Source organism: Theropithecus gelada, chromosome 8 (assembly GCF_003255815.1).
Source record: "Theropithecus gelada isolate Dixy chromosome 8, Tgel_1.0, whole genome shotgun sequence".
NCBI classification, from domain to species: domain Eukaryota; kingdom Metazoa; phylum Chordata; class Mammalia; order Primates; family Cercopithecidae; genus Theropithecus; species Theropithecus gelada.
Genome location: NC_037676.1, coordinates 17,371,767 through 17,396,321, shown reverse-complemented (window position 1 = coordinate 17,396,321; position 24,555 = coordinate 17,371,767). Strand labels below are relative to the sequence as shown.

Below are 24,555 nucleotides of genomic sequence, written 5' to 3'. Positions count from 1 at the left end.
TATACTTTATACTTTTATCCTTTAATTTCCTTACTCTTCAGGGTTGCAGTAATACATCCACTGGGCTTTTACAGCATCTAAAATGGCAGGCTGGCTCATAAAGTATGAGAACTCCACCTATAATAAAGACCATATTTCAAGAGCTAGAGGGAAAAAGGCAGTAGGAGGAAAACACAGGAATGTATGTGAAAGTATTTGGTGCTGTTTTGTTGGCAGCGGAGAGGAAGGTTTTTGCTTTTGTGAGCCTGGATGGTTCCACTTTACGAAAATGTTTTCAGAAGTGAATACAAAGACGTCGTTTCAACTTTTCTCAAGTTACAGTAAACTTACCTTTCTTCCCATACTTTTTCTGTGTTTTTTTGTTGTATTAATTCTGTTACTATAAATTACTAAACTCAGAGCTGAAAATGAATAGCAAGACCAAATACATTTTTGGCTATTTTCTATAGCTTATTTATTTGCAATATGTCTTCATGAGGGAACCTGTTTGATGTCATGTTTGTTATTTTATTTCATTTATTTATATTTTGAGATGGAGTCTCACTTTGTTGCCCAGGCTGGAGTGCAGTGGTGCGATCTCAGCTTACTGCAGCTTCCGCCTCCCGGGTTCAAGCAATTCGCCTTCCTCAGCCTCTCGACTAGCTGGGACTATAGGCAAGTACCACCATGCCTGGCTAAGTTTTGTATTTTTAGTAGAGACGGGGTTTCACCATGCTGGTCTCAAACTCCAGACCTCGGGTGATCCGCCTGCCTCAGCCTCCCAAAGTGCTGGAATTACAGGCATGAGTCACGGTGCCTGGCCTGATGTCATGTTGAACTGAGGGTTGACCTTGGAGAACTGGAACTAAAGATATGGTGATCAAACTGATTTTATGTGAAATTACTATATGACTAATAAAACTAAGCAAGTTGATGCTGCTTATCCTGGCACATTGATTTATGTAGTACTAAGGTTTAGAGCCATTCTAGAGCTGTGGAAGGGTGTGTATTTAATATTTTCACTTTACAGATGAGGAAGCTGAGATTTTAAGTGACTTGCTTGAGGTCGTACAGGCGTTGAGCTTCAGAGTCAGATTAATAGCTGCCCTATTTTATGTACTCGAGTCATGTGGACTCCTCCCCCATTTTATAGATGGGCAAACTGAGGCACAAAATTCAAGTAACTTGACCGTATTCACACAGCTAGCAAATGTCAGAGTCAGAATTTGAACCAAGGTGGTCGGTGTCACAAGTCCTTGCTTTTAACCTCTAAGTTGTTTTGCCTCCATCTCGCTTTGTGGACTTGTAGTCCATTATTCTCTGACCTTAACAGTGTTGCCACCTAGAATGAATGGTTTCAGCGAAGTGCCTTCCCCAGTAAATGGCTATTGTAGGTATTTTCCATAGCTGAAAATGGTATTAGCCTTTCCCCAAGATGCTCTGTTCTCAGAGATGGTTTAGGTGGAAAGAATCCAATCTGTGATTAGAGAACCCGGAAGCAGGAAGCAGATACCTCCGTGCCTACCTTGCCGTGGGAGCAGTGCACCCAAAGGACAGCTGCGCCTCCTGAAGGGGCAGAGTTTGGGTTATGTTGCAATCTTTTTATCTTGTTTCTCAACCATGTTGTTCTTTAGGTAACTCATTCTTAACAAAAGTTTGCCCAAAAGCCAGCAAATGAAAGTGATTGATTGAATAACCAAAGTGTACTTTGATACCTGATATCTGTTCCTCTGCTTTGAATGACAGAAGATAATTTCTGTTGTTCTTTTACACAAGTTGCATTATGCGTGTGCTCTGTGTCCTCCTGGGAAATGACTAAAAGAGATGCCCAGAAGTTTTGGTGTATAAAACCTGTTGTAAAGCAAGAGTCACCCACAGTGAGTCTGGTTTAGGTGTGGTGTATTGGATTTTAATTGGGAACACCATATATAACCTGAGCGCATTTCAGCAATAGCTCTTGGAGGATCTAAAGGCTTTAATGTAGCAAGGTCCATGGAGCTTGAGGACTCAGTGGGATCTGGAGACTCTTTCATTCAATAGAAAATTATTGGCCGGGCATGGTGGCTCACACCTGTAATCCCAGTACTTTGGGAGACCAAGGCGGGTGGATCAGTTGAGGACAGGAGTTCGAGACCATCCTGGTCAACATGGCGAAACCTTATCTCTATTAAAAATTCAAAGATTAGCCGGGAGTGGTGGCATATGCCTGTAGACCCAGCTACTTGGGAGGCTGACACAGGAGAATTGCTTGACCCCGGGAAACAGAGGTTACAGTGAGCTGAGATTGCACCACTGCACTCCAGGCTGGCTGACAGAGCAAGACTCCATCTCAAAAATAATAATAATAATAAAAAAATAATAATAAAATTACTAAGATTTGGCATTATCAGAGCTTTTAGGGGGAAAAAGGTATGGATGTGATTTTTTTTTTTTTTAAACCATCAGGCCCTGTGAAATGGTTGTCTTTTAGAAATGTCTTTTTACAAAATTGTAATAAAAATCCCTCAAACCGTAGAGTATCCTTTAATTCATCTCACGTATTTCATTTCAAGACAGTTAAAGAAGTGCCCTATTAGAGGCTTAACAAAAGTGCTACAAGATTGTGAAGTCATGTCAGTCAAGGATTTCCATAGGCTTCATAGAGGCAATTGATTTGAGCCTTGCAGGAGGAGTGGATTTGTGTGTGCTAGAAGGGAGAGGACACCTGAAGCTAAGGAAACAATAACATGAGCCAAAGACCATGTAGTGTACAAGGGAAAAATTTAGTGGGAAATGAGGCTCCAGACTTGGTCAGCCAAATACAGCAAATCTAGGAACACCATGCTAGGGCGTTGATGGATGGGATTCTGTAGGCACTGGAACGTTTTAGATAAAGGGAATGACATCCATTCTAGTTACAGGGGAACTATGGAAGAATTTGAGTGTATCGCAAGATTCTTGGGTCACTAGATAGCCTTAAAACTTTTTCCTTTGTGTATTTTTTAATGAGTTTTTAGTTTTTCTGTGGTATAGAGAACCTGCTTTTCAAAGTGTAAATGTTAGATAATTTGCCCCTTTTTAAAAAAATTTTCTTGGAGACGGTATGTCTCTCACTGTTGCCCAGGCTGTGCAGTGGCATTATCACAGTTTACTACAGCCTCTACCTTCAGCTGATCCACCTATCTCAGCCTTCTTAGTAGCTGAGGCCATAGGCACATGCCACCATGCCCGGCTAATTTTTAAATTTTTAGTATTTTTTTTTTTAACGGAGTCTCACTCTGTCACCCAGGCTGGAGTGCAGTAGCAGCAACCTCAGTTCACTGCAACCTCTGCCTCCCAGGCTTAAGCCATTGTCCCCTCTCAGCCTCCTGAGTAACTGGGACTACAGGTGTGTGCCACCATGCCTGGCTAAATTTTGTATTTTTATTTTTAGTAAAGACAGGGTTTCACCATGTTGGCCAGCCTGATCTCGAACTCCTGGCCTCGTGTGATCCGCCTGCCTCAGCCTCCCAAAGTGCTGGGATTACAGTTTGTTTGTTTATGGTAGAGAGAGAGTTATGCCATGTTGGCCAGGCTGGTCTCAAACTTCTGGCCTCATGTAATCTGCCTGCCTCAGCCTCCCAAAGTGCTGGGATTTCAGGCTTGAGCCCTAATTTTTGTATTTTTTTGTATTGATTGATTGATTGGTAGAGATGGGAGTTCACCATATTGCCCAGGCTGGACTTGAACTCCTGGGCTCGAGCAATCGGCCTGCCTTGGCCTCCCCAGGTGCTGGGATTACAGGCGTGAGCCACCATGCCTGGCCAATAGTTTGACTTTTCATTGTAAAGAAAAATACCTTTTGTCAAGAGAACTAAAAAAAAAAAATTGTAAGATGGCTTCCTTGTATCGAAGCTTGAATGTGGTCACTTTGTTGTTGCTGTAACTTATAAATGAACTTGAGTCTTGAGTGTTAGTGGGCATTTCCCATTACTGATAAGGAGGTACAACAAAGCCTTCAATGGAAGAACCAGCAACTATAAGACTAAAGTCATTTTTTGGATGGATTTTTGGCTGCTTGCTATTGTTGGCTTAGGAGAAAAAGTAGAAAGCTGGGGTATGAGGATGATATGTTTCCTTTGGCAAATCTGTGACATGGAAATAACCATGAGCCAAGGAGTCAGAGGACGTAGCTTATAGTTCTGCATTCTGCAGCTTTTAATTACGCAATTCAGGGAATAGCTCATTAACCTCAGTCATTTTTTTTTTGTAAAAAAAAATATATATATAAATATGTATATAAATTGTCTACCTTACATGGAGTTTATGAAACCCAAGTGATTTAAGTGTGAGAAATACTAGATTTTGCTTCTTTTTTAAAAATCTGCCTCCTTCCTAAAAGTCTGGCCTATGTTTATGTTGGTTAAAGGTTGGCTAAAGGCACTGTGATTCACCAAGGTGTTCGAGTGAGAAATCTGAAGTCTACCTTGAGTACTCTCTTTTCTTCATCTCTCATATATAATTGGCCTCAAATTCAACCAGTTTTACTTTCTTACTCACAATTCTGCTCCATCTGCTCGGTATTGATACCTTAACATGGGGTCCTTGTCATCTGTCACCTTGACCTTTACAGGAGTCTATTAACCGGAACCACCCCCATCTTCAGTCTCACCCTCTTAAAAAACACTCTCATAGCACTTACTTGCCAGATACTGTTCTAAGCACTTTAGAAATTCCAATTCATTTAATCTATCTAATCCAGTAACCTTTCATAATACCACCTAGTTATCGCCCTTAAATCTGGTTATTTTTCTTATCCACTTAAAGTCTTTCCCTCGCTCCCTTGCCTAAGCATACCATGCTCCTCTCTGACTGCCCCGTCTTCGCACCCTGTAGTCTAGTGACATTGGCTCTTGCACTGCTTTGGACAAGCCATGCAGTCTTACACGTCTGTGACTTGTATGTCGTATTCCGGGTGCTGGGAGAACTATCCACCTGGTAAATGCCACATTTTGGTTCAGGGTTGTATATGATGTAACTTTTCCAACTGAAGCACTAGTTGCTCCGTTATTTCTGTCTTGCTTATAGTTATCGGTGCAGAGTTTGTCTTCCCTCCCTAGACTATGAAGTTCTTGGTATGGAGAGCTGTATTTTGTTCTTCATTCATATGGTGCCCAGCAGGAGTTGTGAATACATGCTTGGTAACTGATATCAGTGAGGACTTTGTTTTCCTCTTAAGCTGCTGCTCTTAACTGTGACATTCATATTGGTACGAAACAATGTGAGAACCATCATACCGTTCATATCACTTTGGTATGAGCTGATACTAATTATACTATAGCACTTAAGGCCCAGAACTTACAGTACATTTGAAAGGTAGAAAGTGCACTGCCTCTGGCTCTAGAAATATTCACCTCAGTGTTGAGTACAAAATGAAAGTTGATTGTGGGTGTGTATAGCCATAATTAGATTTTTAAAAATCAAAAACAAAACCTGCAAACATTTCCAAAGGGCCTTTGCCAAACTTACGGAGGCTGACACGCATTCTTCAAACTTCAAAGATAACACAGTAGATGTTCCAAAATCAGCTGTAGGTAATATGACTCTTTCCTTCTTTGATGGTAACATTTCTATTTATTTTCCCAAGGGAAGGTACAAAAGATCTTGAGGAATAATCTTATTTACATCACAGGGAATATAAGGTAATAATAAAGTAATAAAACGTGCTATTGGATGAACCATATGGGAAATTGGACTTGGCAAGTCAGAAGGGAAATTGCTACTGATAAATTCTCTTTGGGTCCAAGAATGGGACTAGTTCGTGTAAAGAGAGTAGTGTAATTGTAATAGGATTCTCCAGAGAAACTGAATCAATAGGAGCTATCTGTCTTGAGATCTATTATAGGGAATTGGTTCAGGTGATTACAGAGGCCAGAAGTCCCACTATTGGCCATCTGCAAGCTGGAGACCCAGGGAAGCCTCTGGTGGTGTTGGAAGGCCTGAGTGGCAGAGAGCTGATAATATAGATTGTAGTCTGAGTATAAAGGCCTGAGAACCAAGAGCTCTGAGGGCAGAAAAGAGCAATGTCCCAGTTTAGCAGTCAGGAAGAGATTGAATTCAAACTTTGTCTACCATTTTGTTCATTTAGGCCCTTGGGCTTTGGATGATACCCATCTACATTGGGGAAGGCCATCCACTTTACTCAGTCCACCACTCAAATGCTCATCTCTTCCAGAAGCACCTTCACAAACACACCCAGAAACAATGTTTAACCAGGTGTCTAGGTATCCTGTGGCCCAGTCGAGTTGACACATAAAATATTAACCATCCCAGGACCTTTTTGCTGTAGAGGGAAATAGGGAAGAACTTGATTCTGACCAAATGAAGAGACTGTGAGTCGACTACATAGATCCCTGTGGGATGTACTGATTTTGCTAATGCTTTTAAAGCCAGCAATGAGTTGCGTGTGCAGGCTAGGGAGATCAGATTTTCACAGATTGTTCTCAGTCCTTTGAAAACATTGATCAGTTAAAGCAGTAGTGTTGAAAGTATGAATCATAATTTCTTAAATCATCCTCTCCTTTGAGCTGGAACTGGAAAAAGAAGAAATCATCTTCATTCAAAATATTGAAACCCTCTGAGTTAATTTGTACTAATGAACAGGATTCTCTTCCCCTCAACACTCATATCCCTAATTGTTGTTTATCCTCTATTAAAATACAAGGTAGTTACGGTGAGGATGCTTATAGCCAGTGGACACTGAACTCCTAGTTAGACCATTTGTGATTCTCAAACTGGGTTGCACCCCAGAACCTGTGAATCTGACTGTTGGGGGTGGTGCCAGGCAACGTGCATTTTTAACAAGCTTCCCAGGTGACTGTTACAGACATTGAAAATGAAGAGAAGACTGGTGGTCTTCACAGCTGACAACTCTAAAACCTGGTGCAATAATTTTCTAAATTTGTTTAGCACTTAGGATGCTTTTCGAAATATAACTAACTTTTGGGTTCTCAAACTTTAGGTCTGAGATGGAACTGGAAAAGTTGCCTCTGTAACAATTTCCCAGGTAGTTCTAATACACACATAAGTTTGAGGGTCTGCACTTAGTATAGTATTGCAGATAGGCAGGGGTTTTCAAATTCTATTGAGGTACAAAATGATTCATAGTCAAATAAATCTGAGAAATGCTAGAAAGTTAAAACATTGTATGTGTGTATTTTTTTATAGCTCTGATTTTTTCAGAGCCTAGAGCACACTAGAGTTTTATAGAATACTGTTTGGGAGGGACTTAAGGAAAGAAGGCAATTCTTGTCCTCTTGTTTGTTCAAATACTTGACTAAAAGGGTGATGCTCGATGGACTAGTGTATGCCCTGGCATACTGGCTGAAGTACTGTGTATTACTGATACTCTGCCTAGGGATTTAACTTGACTCTTCTAGTTACCTATATTGCAGTCAGGTATTGAAGAAAGCCATCTTGGTCTCTCTTTTTATTCACTGCTTCCCCCAAACACTACACATTTCTTTGTAGCATTTACCGTAGATAATAAGATGTATGCCTTAGCCAGTGATAGATGGCCCCTGAATTTATTCTGGGAATTGGGTAGAGTTTAATTTTTTTTATTTCTATTTTGTAAAATCAAGAATTCTAAGAAGCAGAAATGATTAAAGTCTTAAACATCTGAAGACTAATACGTATTTTTGAGCTACCAATTTTGTCTAATCCTATAGTAACCCTGTAAGGCAGGTGTTCTAATCCTCATTATTTACAGATGAGAAAACGAAGAGTGAGAAAGGTGACGTAATTTGGAGCTGAGACCTGAACCTTGGTCTGCTTGAGCCTCCAGATTTATAATTTCTTTTCTCTTCGCCATGTTGCCTTCCTTTCAACTGTATTTAAGGTCTATATTAGGGCAGCGGAATGTTGACTGTGGAAAGTACTCTAGGACTGAAGGCAGATACATGTGGTTAATTCTAACTTCATATCCAAATAGCTTTATGTCTTTGGAAAAGTTACGTAGCCTGGGTCTCACTTTTAAAAAGTTATTTATTTTTTAGAGACGGGGTCATGTTCTGTCACCCAGGCTAGAGTGTAGTGGCATGATCATAGCTGATTGTAGCCTCAAAGTCCTGGGTTCACGTGTTCCTCCCGCCTCAGCCTCCCAAGTAGCCAGGGCTACAGACATGTACTGATATGCCTGGAAATTTGTTTTATTTAGGCAAGGTCTCACTGTGTTGTCCAGGCTGATCTCGAACTCCTAGGCTTGAATAATCCTGCCGCAGCCGCCCAAAGTGCAGGGATTACAGGCTTGAGCTACCATGCCTGACCTCACTTTTTCTCCAGTAAGTTTATAGTGCTTTCTAGGCCACCTTATCAGAGTATTAGGAAACACTTGTGAACATGGATTGGGGTGTATGTGTATGTGTTTAAGATAAAGCACCGTGTGTAATTGTAAGGGGAGAGAGGAGGTATGACATCCTCATTTTCCCACAAACTTAGGCAAGTTTTAAATGGTGTCATTGAGAGTTACTTCTGCAAGTATTCTAGTTGCTATGGAGTGACTAGCATGTGACAATACTGTGTGACAAGGTGTAGAAACGTCATCTTGCTGGTGATATTGCAGAATTCAATGATAAGTTGTGGAATTCAGGATCTCTTGTGACAGGGCCCAGAAGCCGATTTGATCATCAACAGGACAGGACTTTTCATACCTCTAGTGAGTAAAGGGTAGGGGAGAATTCACACCTTTGCTATTATTGCCACTTAACTTGTACTTCGTTCATTATTTTGAGTGGCTAGGGTAAAGATCTTTTAACTGATTTAAAGTAAGTTTAGTTTTTATTTTATCAGCCCTAGTTCCACTGATAGGAATTCACAATGTAAAACTAAGACTGTCTAGATGACTTGACTACAGTTGAAGGAGAAATTTTAAAGTGAACTTAAAGAATGGTGCCAAAGTGCATTCTGTTTTCTACAGACTCCGAAGAAAGCAGTGTATCCCCTGAGGGGAAGTTCCAGACTGGTAGGTCTATTTTGGTTTCAGGTATGCTTTTCTAGCTATAGAAGTGATAAGGTTTTTTTTTTTCTCTCTCTCTCTGTTCTCTCTTTTCCTCCTCCTTTATAAAACCAGATTAATATTATTTGTTATATGCCTTAGAAATAAAATTAAAGAATGGAGCTTAAATGGAAACTTCAAGAGCTGATTGATTGGATTGGCTTGCCATTTTTGGAGTCAGCACATATGCTAGATGGGAGTGAAGTAGTGCCAGGACCTAGGAGAAGCACCGTTAAGCAAATACTCTTGCACTGTAAACTTTAAAATATCTGAACCTGGTCACCTGACATATTTTTTTATTTGAGAAGATGAGATGTACATGGGGTTAATATACTAGGGAGGTCAGCATATTACTTTTCCATGATGGATTTCATTCTGAAATGTCAGTGTTCTCTGAAAGTCATAAAATGTGAGTGCAAGCTGTTTTCTGAGTTCATCTCTGATATGCAGCTTCTTGCGGCAGATAGTTGGGAATTGCTTAGTGGTTCACACTGATAGCTTAGGTCATTAAGGTCAGGAGGCAGAGACTTTCACTAGGGAGATACTGGTGTAGGAGGGACAGTTTGAACCAGGACATCACACCCAGGTCACAGACTCTTGCCATTTTAAGAGCTGAATTTGAGGATGATTCTAGTTTATTATTGCACCAGGTGGAATATTGCTCTTAAGAGTATGTTTGTCCAGCTCAGAAGGTGGTGAAGGGGGGTACTTGGAACACACTCCAGGGGATGGACTGTACTGCTACTAGAGGAACAACACAGATTGGTTCTGCTATCAAGTGATGCTTGAATGATATCTTTTGCAGAACTGGACAGGACACAGGACAGACTTTATTTAGGGCTATGCATCATACTTCTTAGGATATTTCTTTTTGTAGCATGTACAAGACCTTCCCATGGCCCCTTCTCAACCAACGTTTCTGTGGTAGAAAAAAACCTTATTGTGTAAATCTAATAGCTTAGCAAAAGTTGGAATGCCTGTTTCACAAAGAGTGTGTTGCATGTAGAATAGATAGAAAGTAAATAGGAAGTAAACAAAAAATTATCAAGGTAGTGAAACAAAGAAAGTTTTTTTTTTTTTTTCCTGAAGGACTTTTATGCCTTTATTGTCTTTACTACAGGTACTAACGTGCATGTGACTCTGCAGTTGGGGGCGTAGAAGTTAAAGAACTCGATTCCTTGCCAGTCTTACTTTTTCTTAGGATGGAGGTTGTCCTCTAAGCAACTGTGTGTGTGTGTGTATATGCGTGTCGGTGTTCCCTTCTCGAAATAAAACATTTGAAGTGAGGGGCTAGATTAATTCTCAAAATCAAAATTATTATTTGAAGCCATGGGTATAGAAGTTTAAGTGTGCCCTGGAATTGAAGCTTTGTTATTGTTGTGTGTGTGTGTGTGTGGTGGGGGTCAAAGTTTTGGAATTAAAATGACATGACTATTTAATATCTGCAACAGTGTTTGAATTAGCTAGAATATTGTTCATTTCCACAGAAACTGGTCACAAATGAGAAACAATATTATTCAGTTTTGTTAGGAAAAACTCAGCAGCTTTTGATTTTGTTTGGCATTGATTATAGACACTGGTCTTAACTAATTCATGCAAATTTCATGCAACTTGTATTTTTTTTTTCATAAAGAATAGTTACCTCTCTCAAGGTGCAACTTTTTGGAACTTGGTATTATGTGTTTTGGAAAATGGAGAAGTAAAATTCTAATAATAATCTCAAAAGTGTTCTTACTGCACTCACAATAGCAGTGCTTTAAAATATTCTCATTTGACTACATTGAAAAATAGCATTTTAAAAGGCATTGAATAGAGACAATTTCTGTAACTTTTTGAATGTTCTTGCTTGAAGAATTGGCCATAAACCTTTAGAATTAAATGTCAAAAGAATTTCAAAATAACTTGTTTTGCCCGAAACAGAAGGAAGAGAACAACAAAAACTTTTTTACCATCATTGTTTGAATGTCGTGACCTATAAATGAAAAGAAACAGAAGAAAATCTTGTTTTTAAAAATTGAACGTTAGGCTGGGTACAGTGGCTTCACGTCTGTAATCTCAGCATTTTGGGAGGCCGATATGGAAGAACTGCTTCAATCCAGAAGTTCGAGACTAGCTTGGGCAACATAAGGAGCCCCCGTCTCTACAAAATTGTAAAAATGAGCTGGGCATTGTGACTCACGCCTGTGGTCGCAGCTACTCAGGAGGCTGAAGAGGGAGGATTGCCTGTGCCCAGGAGGCTGAGGCTGTAGTGAGCTACAGTTCCACCACTGCACTGCAGCCTGGGTGATAGAGCAAGACGCTGTCTCAAAAGAGATAAAACCAAAATGAAATGTCACTGAAGTTTAAGGCAACTGGATACAGCCAGACCTTTTTATTTATGGGTGTCACGTTGGCGGATTCCACCAACTGGAAATCGATAATACTTTAAAAAAAAAATGGTTGCATCTATACTGAGGATGTACATATTTTTTTCTTGTCATTATTCCCTAAACAATACAGCATAACAATTATCAACATAGCATTTACGTCGTCTATTTATTAAAAGTAGCGTAGAGATGACTTAAAGTATACGGGAGGGTGTATATAGGTTACATTTAAATATGAAGTGCCAGTTTATATCAGGGACTTGAACATCCGTGGATTTTGGTATTGGTGTGGGAAGGTCCTGGAACCAGTACCCCACAGATACCAAGGGATGACAGTAGTAGTGAAAACAAACAGCACAGAACTTTTTGAATCTTAGATACTATTGATTGGGAGAGAAGTCAATATCTTAATTTATTATATTTTATATTCTTCATATTTAAAAGTATATTTTTATGTATTTTCTGGTACTATCAGAAAAGAATATGCCATCTCACTTGGAGAAAATGAAGGCATTAAATACAAAACCAAAAAAAAAAAAGCGGGGGGGGAAATGCCAACAATTAACTATAGCACAAGCATTTTCTTGCAGTTTCTAGTAATTCTTAAAACTTACAGATGTTTACATAAAAATTACTTCGGCATGTTCTCAATGCTTGTCTACATAAATAATACTTTTGTCTCAGTATCTTTTATAGCGTGATCTTTTTGAAGACACTGTAAACATCAGTTAAATCAAGATTAAACCAACAGTATAATTTTGCATTGTGCACAGGTAATAAACATCCGATAGCCACCTGGCTGCCGGGGTTCACACTGGTTGATGCAAAAGAAAACCATTCTGCCCGGGCGGGGTGGCTCACGCCTGTAATCCCAGTACTTTGGGAGGCCGAGGTGGGTCGATCACGAGGTCAGGAGATCGAGACCATCCTGGCCAACATGGTAAAACGCCGTCTCTAAATTACAAAAATTAGCCTGGGGTCGTGGCGGATAGCTGTAATCCCAGCTACTCAGCAGGCTGAGGTAGGAAAATCCCTTGAACCCGGGAGGCGGAGTTTGCAGTGAGCCAAGATCAGGCCATTGCACTCTGGCCTTGGTGATAGAGTGAAACTCCATCTATAACAAAAAAAAAAAAAACTAAAAAATTCTAATTTTAAAGACTTTGAAATATGAAAAAAGTGTGTCTAGGAACTAATGAAATAGGATATGAATTTGTATTTACATAGTTTTGCCAAAAACAGCACTTTTGCCTTATCCCTCTTGAAAGTTTCAGGGGAAGAGTTTGGGGAGGACTTTTTTTGTTTCTATTGAGTAGCATCTCTGGCTGCTTCTGGCCTCATCCCCTTCCTTCATAGGAAGGCTCATGATCTGGTTCCGAAGGATTCTTTTTGGTGCTTCAAGCTGGTTTGTGCTGCCTCTCACTTTGTCCTCTCCTTTAGACTCTGTCTTTTTTAGTTGGCTTGAAAAATACTTGTCAAGGTGTTTGTTGACCAAACCTATCCTCTGGAAAGGCCAGCTTTGTCAATAGCTATTTACCTTGTCATCTCTGCTCTAGACAATGGTGCAGTGCACAAAAAGGGTTGGATTTGGAGTCATGAGTTCTGTCTCTGGGCACCAGTTGTTCTCATGTGAACAGTCGTTAGGTGGTCTATTGCTGGGAAGTTCTGCAGCTCGCTTTCTTTTCTCTGCTTTTATCTTTTTTTTTTTTTTTTTTTTGAGACAGAGTCTCGCTCTGTCGCCCCAGCTAGAGCGCAGTGGTGTGATCTCAGTTCACTGCAGCTCGCTTTCTAAAGTCCTTGTGGCCTAGAGGTAGGTGCTTGTCCAGCTTATTCCACAATTCCTCTGGAGCACTTGAAGGGTCTTTGATGTAATAGGCTGACATGCCCTGAATTCTGCTTGTTTACCTGTGAGCCCTGACAGAGATGCCCGACCCCTCTGCCCCCATTCATCTGTCCAGGGGATTCCTTTTTAAAATTTACTCTAACAATGTGCTGGGAGGTTCTGACTGTCACTAATATAAGATAATAAATGTAAAGGCCTTGTCACACTTTAGAAAGCCAGAAAATGCAATGCTTTTCTTCCCATCTGATTTTAAAGACTCTTCATTCTTTCTTTCCTTTTTTGGGGGCGGCGGGGGAGAGGACATTATTCACTAAATTTGCTGTCTATTGGGTCTCTTTAATTCTCAGCTTATTTGCAGAGCAGGTTGTCCTGTCTTGTGCCCAATAACTGAATCTGTTCCAGCTTATGTCACTAAACTTTTTACCTCCAAAGCGCCATGATTTCAGTCTTAAAATACCAAACACTTTGAGATCGAGGTAGAAGGCAGATAACGTCTAATTCACATTAAAGAACACTGGGCTCACCCTCCTCGCCTTACAGGTAGCTTGGTTTTAGGAGGTGCTAGTGTGAAATCAAAGGGCAAAGTAAGATCATGTATAGCTCCCTAAAAGTGTGGTAACTATTTTACAATATAATAAATAAAGAGAAGGAAAAACTAGTTTGAAAGTAATGCCTAGGCGTATGCAAAGCTTCGAAACTGACAATGATACTTGTCTTTCAAAAAGCTAATGTAGGCCGGATGCAGTGGCTCACGTCTGTAATCCAAGCATTTTGGGAGGCCGAGGCAGGTGGATCACTGGAGGTCAGGAGTTCGAGACCAGACTGGCCAACATGGCAAAACCCCTTCTCTACTAAAAAAAATTAGTGAAGCGTGATGGCGGGTGCCTGTGGTCCCAGCTGTGCGAGGGAGGCTGAGGTGGGAGAATCGCTTGAACCCAGGAGGCGAAGTTTGCAGTGAGCCGAGATCATGCCACTGCAGTCCAGCCTGGGCAACAGAGTGAGACTCAGTCTCAAAAAAATCAAAAACAGAAACAAAAAACCTAATGCATATCATCTATTTAGTAATCATGGTTTTAGTTTTCTTAGGTTAGATATTAAGAGCTGAAGACCTTCCCCTCTTCACCCCTGCATTCTGTCCACTTTGATTTTTGCCACTTTTTGAAATTGCTCCCCATTTGGGAACAATAAGGGATAACCATTAAAAGATCTGCAACTTAAAGAGATCTCATTGGCAGATGATTTCCACTGATCAGGGTCTCTAGATTCCATAATATGGTAATTACTTACAATACAACTCAGAAACATTCAGCTTTGTATACAGATTCATGAAAGAAAGCATTTGAATTACTGCTTTTGGGCATCTTCCACTCAAGTTGATAGCTGCATTGAGAAGAGTACGCAGTCATTTGACTTTTCCTTTAAGCTTCCTGCAATTTGATTTAGGACAGTTGTACTAAGCATATGTTAAATCCCAGCCATTGTCCAACGTGCTGTGATAGAAATTTCATTAAGATATGGATTCAGAGAAAAATCACAGACTAGCCCTCGGGACACAGTGCTGGGGAGAGGATACTCTGAATCCGTGACCTACAGGATGAATTAGGTGATTGATGGAGTCTGGACCCTTCGATGATGGGATGGTCGTGGAGAGGTACTGCAGAATTGGAGGAGGAACTGAGAAACAGCCCACGAACTTCGGAAGCTAACTTGTGTCTAAAGTATATACATGATACTAATAACCGTTTGTGAACTGTACCTTCTCCGATCGTGGATGTTGGAGAATTGGCAGTTAATTTTGAAGCTTCCGAGTGATTGACTACTTTGAAATTGCAAGTGAATTCAGGCCTTCCTTTGAGACCTTTTTAACTCCTCTTCCCCTTGCTCACTCCTCTCCAGCCATGGAGGCTCCTCTGGGCTGTCCCTGAAATTTACCAAACGCCATCCTGCCCGGACCTGCATTTGTTTCAAATGCAGATCTGAAGATACCTTGCAAAGCCACATCCTCACTTACTTCTATTTTCTACTCACATAGTACTTTCTGAGTGCTGTGAATAAAACAGCAACCTCTCCTTCCCCTCTTGCATACCTGGTTATATTTGTCTCCGAGGCACTTACGAATGTCACTGTTGGAATGTAAACTCCATGAAAGCAAGGACTTTTGTCTGTTGATGCTTTATTACACCTAATACTTACCTGGAACAGTGTGTAAGTCATAACATATTCAGATATTTGTGGGAGGGTGAAAGGTAGGAACGGAGGGAAAACTTTTCATGTATTTTATTGTTTCTCTCTCTTATTAGAAGGTAAAAGTCCACAAGGGCAAGGCTGCACCCCTAGCACATAGAAATGTGCTGGCACATAGTCGGTGTTTTAACGAATAATTGGAGAGAAAATTTGTGCAGGTTTGGTTGTGTATACTTAATTATACAACCATCATAAACGCATATAATCATACAGATGTCTTCCAAAAAGTAGAAGTGTTTGTTCCTATGTACACCAAAGTTATGCATGCAATATAACCTATAGTAATATAGCGTAGAAAACCACATAGCATATTAAGAGCCTGAACACACAACTGCAACCGCCCGTGCTGAGCTCCAGTCCCAGCTTTACCTCCTACTGGCAGGATGGTCATGGGAAAGTTATTTAACTGTACCATACCTCAGTTTCCTTTTCTGTAAGATGAGAATGATGGAAGTACCTATCATAGGGTCAAGGACATTAACTGAGTTAATATAAAGTGCTTAACATAGTATATGAAGCAGAGTAAACATTTGGGAATTCTTCATAAAAATAAGACAAAATATTTGTTGATATTATTACTAATTCATTCATATTGGGTAGTAAAGAGTAGAAAAGTCCCCTCTTAATCCCATAGCCACAGATGAAGATGACTCCTTGGATCTGTCTTCAGAGGAGCTGGAATATTTTAAAGAGATGAAAGCGGGAAGTGACAGAGATAGGATTTTATTTCCTAAGGGAAGGGTCTTACTGCTTGTATTCTTGCCAGGGTGCTAATTTTTTTCCTTTTTAAAATTGCACACAAAATGAAGTGAATTCAAGAAAACCTTCCCTAAGTCGCATAGAGCAGCTTTCAGTGTAGTTGTAGTAGGTAGCACTTAGGGGAAACTCAGCATAGAGAGGATATGTTGTCAGGCTGCTGTTGTGGAAACTGCTTGTAGTGTGCACGAAAAGAAAGCACAAGTTATGTGCGAGGTGCAACTGTACGGCCATGTCTTCAGTGAGTGTGTCAGCAGGAGAGGGACACTGCAGAACAGATACGCGGTTCCAAGCACGCCACAGAGAAACACAGCAATGCCTATGCTATAGGACAGTGGAAAAGATGTCGTAAGAATTTGAAGGGACTGGGTGCAGTGGCTCCCTCTTGTAATCCCAGCACTTTGGGAGGCCGAGGTGGATGGATCACTTGAAGCCAGGAGTTCAAGACCAACCTGGCCAACATGGTGAAACCCCATCTCTACTAAAAATACAAAAAAAATCAGCCAGGCGTGGTGGTGCGCACCTGTAATCCCAACTACTTGGGAGTCTGAGGCAGGAGGATCGCTTGAACCCTGGAGGTGGGATTGCAGTAAGCCAAGATCATGCCACTGCACTCCAGCCTGGGCAACAGAGTGAGACTCTATCCCCCCCCGCCGCCCCCACACCCCCAAAAAAAGGAATTTGAAGGGTAGAATGTACCCATAGAGATGGTAAAATTTGGACATAATATAACCATAGAAAATATTTGTTCAGCCTCCTGTATCCCAGAAGATGGAAGAGTTAGAAGAGAAAAGGGAGTGGGAGCAATGGGAGGCCAGAACTTCTCTCATGTCCCCTGGCTAAATTGTAGCATTTATTACCTAATCAAGAAAGGAGAGTATAGGCCGGGCGCGGTGGCTCAAGCCTGTAATCCCAGCACTTTGGGAGGCCGAGACGGGCGGATCATGAGGTCAGGAGATCGAGACCATCCTGGCTAATACGGTGAAACCCCGTCTCTACTAAAAAATACAAAAAACTAGCTGGGCGAAGTGGCGGGTGCCTGTAGTCCCAGCTACTCGGGAGGCTGAGGCAGGAGAATGGCGTGAACCCGAGAGGAGGAGCTTGCAGTGAGCTGAGATCCGGCCACTGCACTCCAACCTGGGTGACAGAGCAAGACTCCGTCTCAAAAAAAAAAAAAAGAAAGGAGAGTATTTGATCAAACTAAATTCATATTTGTAAGTATGTTTTACCTGTGTGCTAGACAGGAAGCGAGTATTCTAAGGACTAGTGGTGTAGTTACCCAACTCTTTAACATAAACACTAAAACTGTTTAAGATATGAAAACTGTAGTTCTTATCCACATAAAGAGTGTCTTCTTCTTATCTATTGCCAGTTAAGTTAGTCAAAGGTCCTGCATTCCTTCCCTGGCCAGTCCCGGACCACCTTCTGCCGGCTGCTTTGTATCTTCTTTTGCTGCCCAGCTTCCGATGTCTAGTGCATATACACTGATACTAATTCAACCTGACAAAAATGCGGACAGAAGAGAATGTCCAATGGCATCTTAAGAACACTCCAGAGAAATGAGTGGGTCAGACTGTGAGTCACTCTTCCTTTCTTGTCCACCGGAATTGGGGCTCACTGATCCTACTTTGCACAAAGAAGCTTGTATGCAAATAATGAGCGTACACATGTGTTTGCATCATTTTAAAAACTTTTATTTCTAAAGCTGGATATCTAGTAAGTTTCTTTGCAAATTATTCATTTGAAATGGTTATAATATGGGTTTATTAACCTTCACTTGATAATATTGCACATACCACATTCTCATGTGAGAGCTATCCCACAAGAGAGCAACAACTTAGTATAGGGGAAAAAAAAAAACAAACTAAAACAACAGAAAGTGAAAACCCACATCATGCCCCTAGAAACGTTTGAACCCCTTCATGGGCGAAAAGTACAGTTGTTATGTTGGAAGCCAGTGCCTCAGGAGCGAATGCAGACTCCCCACTCATACAGTGAGTTTGGGTCAGTTTCCATGGCACTGCCTTGCACGTGGTGCCCTCTGCTGGAATACTGAAGGCAAGACTGAGAAAAAGGAGTGAGACTTGAAAGGTATGCTGTGGGTGGGGCTGGGGGCAGAATCTTTATGTGATGCTTTACTAAAATTTTTTATTGGTGAAGACTCAATTTTGTCTTCTGTGCTGAACAGAGAAATAGCTGTTAGGAGTTACAATAATGAGGTTTTGTGTGTTTCCTTTATAAAGAGTCTTAAATCATCAGAGGCTGTCCCTTCCAGGGAATCTATTCTATGTAAATGTTGAAAACAGGTTCATTTGAGGAATTTGTCCTGAAGTATTCCTAGTGGGCGCTAACTAACATTTGTATGGAGATTTATATTTAATAAAGTGCTGTCATGTATTATCTCATGTCATTATCATAACCTTAATGACGCTGGTGGTGCTGGTGACAAAGATGGATCTGGTGACAGGAGCAGACGTTTATTGTTAACCATGTGCCAGACATCTTACATGCCAAGCATCGTACATGAATCTTCTCATCTGATCTTCATAACAGCTTGCGAATATGATACTATTATGTGTTTTATAGCTAAAAACCTTAAGGTTTACAGAGAATAATGACCTTACCTACCTAAGGTCCCAGAGCTGGTGACCACAGGAGCCAGTGTTGGAACTTGGGTGGTCTGACGAGTTCTCCAGCAGATGAGTGCTTTTGGCATCTTCTAAATTAATAATCATTACTTGCTGGCAAACTGAACACTCGCAGGTGGACTTTCCTTAACGAATGAAGAGAGACCCCCGGATTTTCCGCTGTGGTCGAATTCAGATGAATACACTGCTGTTAGACATATTTCTTTGGCACACTTTGGTGCTTTTTGGTCATACTGAGCAAACTTGAGCCTCTCCCAGGTGATTTCCTTCACCAACATAAGGGTGACTACTTCACCTCTACTGAATTCTTGCAGATAGGGGATGGTTGCTGTTGCTACCAGACAGCTCTGCCTGGTTAACCTGTGGGCACCTTGTACCTACTGTTCCTTTGAACCAAACTCCTGGTCTTCCACAAGTGCTTGTTTCTTTCCATGTGCACACACTGTTACCTATTCCCTCTTCTTCCTCTTGTGTTCATTCTCTTGTTTGGTGGCATGGCCTTCCACCAGGATTAGTCTTGCACCCACTCTCTGAACATAGCTCCATGCACGTCTTAAGCCCCTCACCCTGTTCTTCCATTTTACCTTCTAAATAACTTTCAGAGCAGGCTTTTCCTTCATATTCACACAGACTCGCAATTTGGTTTCTTGTCTCTTGACCGTACTATTGGGATACCTTTTGTAGCTGGTTTTTCTGTCTTCAGTTTTGTCTCCCTGCAGTTTTCCCTCCACACTACAAGCAAAACTGATCTTACCAAAACCCAGGCCTGATTATTATTCCCCTCTTTAGATCTGTAGTGACTTCCCGTGTGTTAGATGGGTAACTCAAAGCTCTGACAGTGCATCAAGATCATCTTGGTCCTTAAACAGAAGAATGCCAGGGCCCACCGCAGGCCAGCGACTGAGAATTCCCTGCAGTGCACCCTGGCACGTGTCTTTGCTGAAATCTCCACGTGTCCTCACATCCTACTTGGATAGCTAACGGATATCTCAAGGTGAACACATCAAAAATCTAACTTCTTTTTCTCACAACCTGTGCTAACTTTGGTCTTTCATATCTTGGTCGATGGTAACCCCATCCTTGAAGTTGCTCAGGCCTAAAACGTAACTACTTTTCTCTCAGCCTTCCAAAGGAGCAGTCGGCAGGTCCTCCGGGACCTACAGCTCCTGCTCCCACCCAAGCTAGCTCCTCCCTGACACTTGCAGTACCCCTTGACTGGTCACCCTGCTTGCACTACTCCAGTCTATTTTCAAAGCAATACTTAGAGTGACCCTTTAAAAATATAAATTAATCTTAGATCTTCACTCAGAACCCTTCAGTATTAACCATTTCACTCAGAGCAAAAACCAGTCTCCATAGTGGCCCACAAGGCCTTTGAACCACAAAGTCATTCCCAAACTCTGCAGAGGTGTCCTAGGGCATTGCAGTGACCTCACAGGTGTTTCTTAGGATATCTAAAATTTCAAGGGAAACACAGCTCTTCTCATCGTCTGTCAAACACCATGTGAATGACTAGTTCAGTGTCAACATCAGATTGTGCTCTATTCCTTTTGATGACATAGCTTTCAGCTGGATTTTCACCAGTCATTGTGATAAAAATTAAGTGCTATGAGAAAATGAGTGGCAGTGTCCAGTCTGATAGGAGATTTAGGAAGTCATATGGCCCAGAGGTACACACATCCATTAGTAAGCGATCGTGGTTATTTAATAATAAAAATAATATTTCTTTCAATGTATGTGTATTTTTTCAAATGACTAAATTGTTGGGTCCAAACTTAATAAATATTTGTACACTATTATTCTGTTACTAAATGGAATATATTTCCTTTGGCCTTGGAGTGTCATAAAAAACTTACACATTAAAGACTCTGAATTGAGAAAATATGGAAACCTCCACCCCACAAGCCCATTGCTCTATGGGTATTCTCTGTTCACTGCCTCTGCCCCAGCCACGCTAGCTTTCTTGCTTGCTCTCACACATCTAACATGCTCCAGCCTCTGGGCCTTCTCTGGGCCTGGAATGCTGTTATTTTATCATAGTGCCAAGGTTAATCTCCTTTACGTCTTCCTCAACTCGTGTCTTCTCCATGAGGCCTCCCATGACCACTTTGTAGAAAAATGTTTCCATCCTCATCCCCAATTCAGGGTTCCTCTTCTCTATTTGCTCTATTTTTTTCCCAGAGCAAACGTCATCTTCTAATATGTAGAGTTTACTTATTATAATTATTTATTTTTAGCTCCCCTCCCCACCCAGGGTAGAAGTTTTTAATTCTGTTTTGCTTACTGTAGTCTACCAAGCACTTAAAATATATGGCACATTATAGGGAATTACATACTTATTCATTGAATCAATGAGGACAGACATACCAGGAGATGATTGGTAGGAGCAAAATGGATAGTAGTAAAGCTTATAAAAGTAGTATAGCATTGGAGTCTCACTGACCATGTCCAGCTCCTTGCCTCAGTTTTCCCATCTGTAAAATGGCTTACCCTATTGCCTGTTTCATAAGACTGACAATTCAATCCCTAGGAGGCAGCCCAGAGTCTGCCACATAGTAAGTGTCTAACCATTGTTAACCTATTAGGTTTACGGCACCACGGCAGGTGCTATGGCTGTTCTGAATAACTTCTCATTTATGTTTCTTTGAGAATTAGGTGATGTGCCATCTCCACAATGCCTAGGAAATAAATGCCATAGATAATGATGGCCAAAATGATTTTCCTTTCCCTTTTCCGAGACAATTTATGATTTAGGGTTTTACTTATTTTTTGCTTATGGTGTACTTAGTCTTTCAGCCCTGAAAGCTGCGCGTTTGTACTGGCCCTCTTGTCGGTTGGTTCCTGTCCTCTGTGTTTCCGTGTCATCAGCCTGAAGAATGGCAAAGGGGTCATGTTGTTCCCACTGGTCCTTTTATTCCACTTGCAACTGAAGTCATTTCTTCTCCTTGAGATTCTTCTAATTTGCCTTTGCCTAACTTACGTATAAAAGTCAACTTGACTAGGTGGCTGTTGTTATTTTCTCTATACAACCCTCGGGGTACACTTTATAAATACAGGGTGGTGCAGGGAGCTGTGACACCTTAGCCTAACTTGTTTTTTGGTCCTAGTTTCATTACCACAATTACATAAAAATTTAAAGAATTTTTAAATTTAAATTCAAAGTATACTATTGCCTGTATGAAATGGGCAATAGTATACTATTTATTAAAGTTCTGGGAAAAACTGACAGTAAAACAGTATACTACTGAGTATATTGTTTTATACAGGCAGTAGTATACTACTGATGTCACTTATATTCCAGAACTTTCCAGGGTTAGCTACAGTGAATTGGAAAATTAGTGCCACATACCATTACTGATAGCATAGCATGGAAGACAGTGGAAGAAGTAGACATGGCAGATGGCTGTGTTCTTGCATTCTCTTAGCAGGTGGCTGTTGAGTACCTTCAGCTGCCCCTTGTGTTGAGGATTCGAACTGGAATTCAAGACAGTGGTAGGTGAAAGCGATGAGATTTTTAAAAGGTAGCGCTAAGAGTTCACAGAATTTGGAATGGTGGGGTTGAGGGTAATGAGAGTGGCAAAGGGAGGTCGGGTGCGGTGGCTCATGCCTGTAATCCCAGCACTTTGGGAGGCCGAGGCGGGTGGATCACCTGAGGTCAGGAGTTCAAGACCAGTCTGGCCAACATGGTGAAACCCTGTCTCTACAAAAATACAAAAATTAGCTGGATGTGGTGGCAGACGCCTGTAATCCCAGCTACTCAGGAGACTGAGGCTGGGAGAATTGCTTGAATCTGGGAGGCGGAGGTTGCAGTGAGCTGAGACTGCGCCAGTGCACTCTAGCCTGGGTGATAGAACGAGACTCTGTCTCAAAAAAAAAAAAAAAAAAAAAAAGGCAAAAGGAACAACATACGTAACAACAGTTTGTATTTGTGTGGCTCAGGTAGGAGGGAAGTAGTAGAGAACAAGTCAAAAAGAGAAATTGGGGTCAGCTTGGGAAGGCCTTAGGACATGCTACAGAACATGGTTCTTGTGTAGGATTTGTGTAAAGTGGCCACATTATCACATTGGTGGTACCATGCAGGTCAAGAGAGAAGGATGAAAACACAGAAGAGGGTGTTTGTTTATATTTAGAGGACATTAGAGAAGAATCAGTAGATTATAGGCAACAAAGTCTTGATAAAACTGTTACCTATAATCTACTGATTCTTCAGAAAACTGTAGAAAAATAGTAGGAATAAAATCACAGAAACAAGTGAAAAAATCGAGAAGGATTCTGACTGTGAATAAGCTACCAGTTGACAATCATGGAACACCATTACTGGAATTCTTTAAATAAAGTTTAGGAAAAAAACATTTCAGGAAGTTTTGCCAGATAAAATATAAGATGCCTAGTTAAACTTGAATTTCAGACGAACGATGAATAATATTTTAGTATAAGTATGTTCCGTGCAGTATTTGGGACATACTTATAGTAGACACTGGTTTTTGATGTGAAATTCAAATTTAATTGGGTACCCTATTTTTATCTGGAAAACCTGCCAATCTTCGTATGATTCAAAAGCTTGTGAGAAGGCCTGGTGATCAGACTCAATGATCTGGTCCTTCATTTGATGATGGAGTGTTTTGATGAGAGAATATTACCATGTTCACTTGGAGGACAGAGGTAAAGGCCCCAGGGAAGCATTTTCTGGAACACAGGGAGAAGCTTTTGGGAAGCCTCTTACACATTTAAGTGACTGGTAGGGATTTATCTTATTAGGTTGTAAAGTGTGATTTGATCAAGAAAAATAGGGAAAAATAATACTGAACTATAGAAAAGAGAAAATCCAAACTGTAGAAAGCATCTCATGCTCAACAGACTAGAGCTGCCATGCCTTGTGTATTCAAGGAAACAAAATGGGGTGTTATCCCCTCTGAGAGGGATCGCTGAGTCGGCTTTATCAAGTGTGAGCGAGACTGGGCTCACTGTTTCTTATGTTCTTGATAGACAGTGGCCCTTGTGTTCTGGCTCCTGTTTTTATTAGAACTGCAAAAACATTACAAAAACCCCAACAATGAACACTCAGCTGAGAATGTGAGGTCATAGCAGTGTGACCTCACAGGGAGTCAGGTTCTTGGAAGGCTGTGAGGCTCGGCAAACACTGAACTTGGGAGCTGAAGAATACTGGACGGGGCTTCAGAGAGGAAGGATGGTCCAGGCACACCCCAGGGGTTGTGATGGGCTCTGCTTGGTGTCTGTATGGTTGCTGGTAAGTTTGTATTGCCATCGTATTGTCGAGCTTTCTGATTTAAAAGGTGCAATTTCGGTTCTTGTTCAAATAATCTCCCAAGTTGTGAAAAGGATAGAATGAAGCCATCTAGGGACAGGGATATTTATCCTTTGTTCTTTATTTTCTCCTTTTACTGAAGCCTTTTTGAAGAAGATCCAGAAAGTCTGATACACACAGATATTGCAATTATATCGTTTTGGTGAATGTGAAGAAAATTAGGTGAAATCACCTGGACTGGGCAGCATAGTAGAAAAGGGGCAAATATGGAGGATGAGTAACATGAGGAATGGAATGATTTTGAGCAGTAAATTTTTAAAATGTGTTATCATTAGAATGAGAACTTGTATTTGAACAAAATTGGGCCAGTATTATATATGTGGTATAAGTACATTGTTTGCACAGACTGATTAAATAAATGCCATGAATTTTGCCTGGGAAGT

At 41.0% G+C, this 24,555-nt stretch overlaps 1 protein-coding gene across 3 annotated transcripts in view; it reads left to right on the top strand.

Annotated features, from left to right (window-relative positions):
* The window catches only part of PSD3 (pleckstrin and Sec7 domain containing 3), a 559,261-nt gene that overhangs the window by 256,463 nt on the left and 278,243 nt on the right, over positions 1-24,555 (top strand). The window contains exon 1 of one of the 3 annotated variants that reach the window (XM_025393707.1): positions 23,928-24,094. The exons of the other annotated variants lie outside the window; for them this stretch is intronic. Within the exon in view, the coding sequence (XP_025249492.1) occupies positions 24,063-24,094 (32 nt within the window). The 5' untranslated portion in view covers positions 23,928-24,062. Of the gene's footprint in view, positions 1-23,927; positions 24,095-24,555 lie in introns of those variants that run through there. 3 annotated transcript variants of the gene reach the window in all.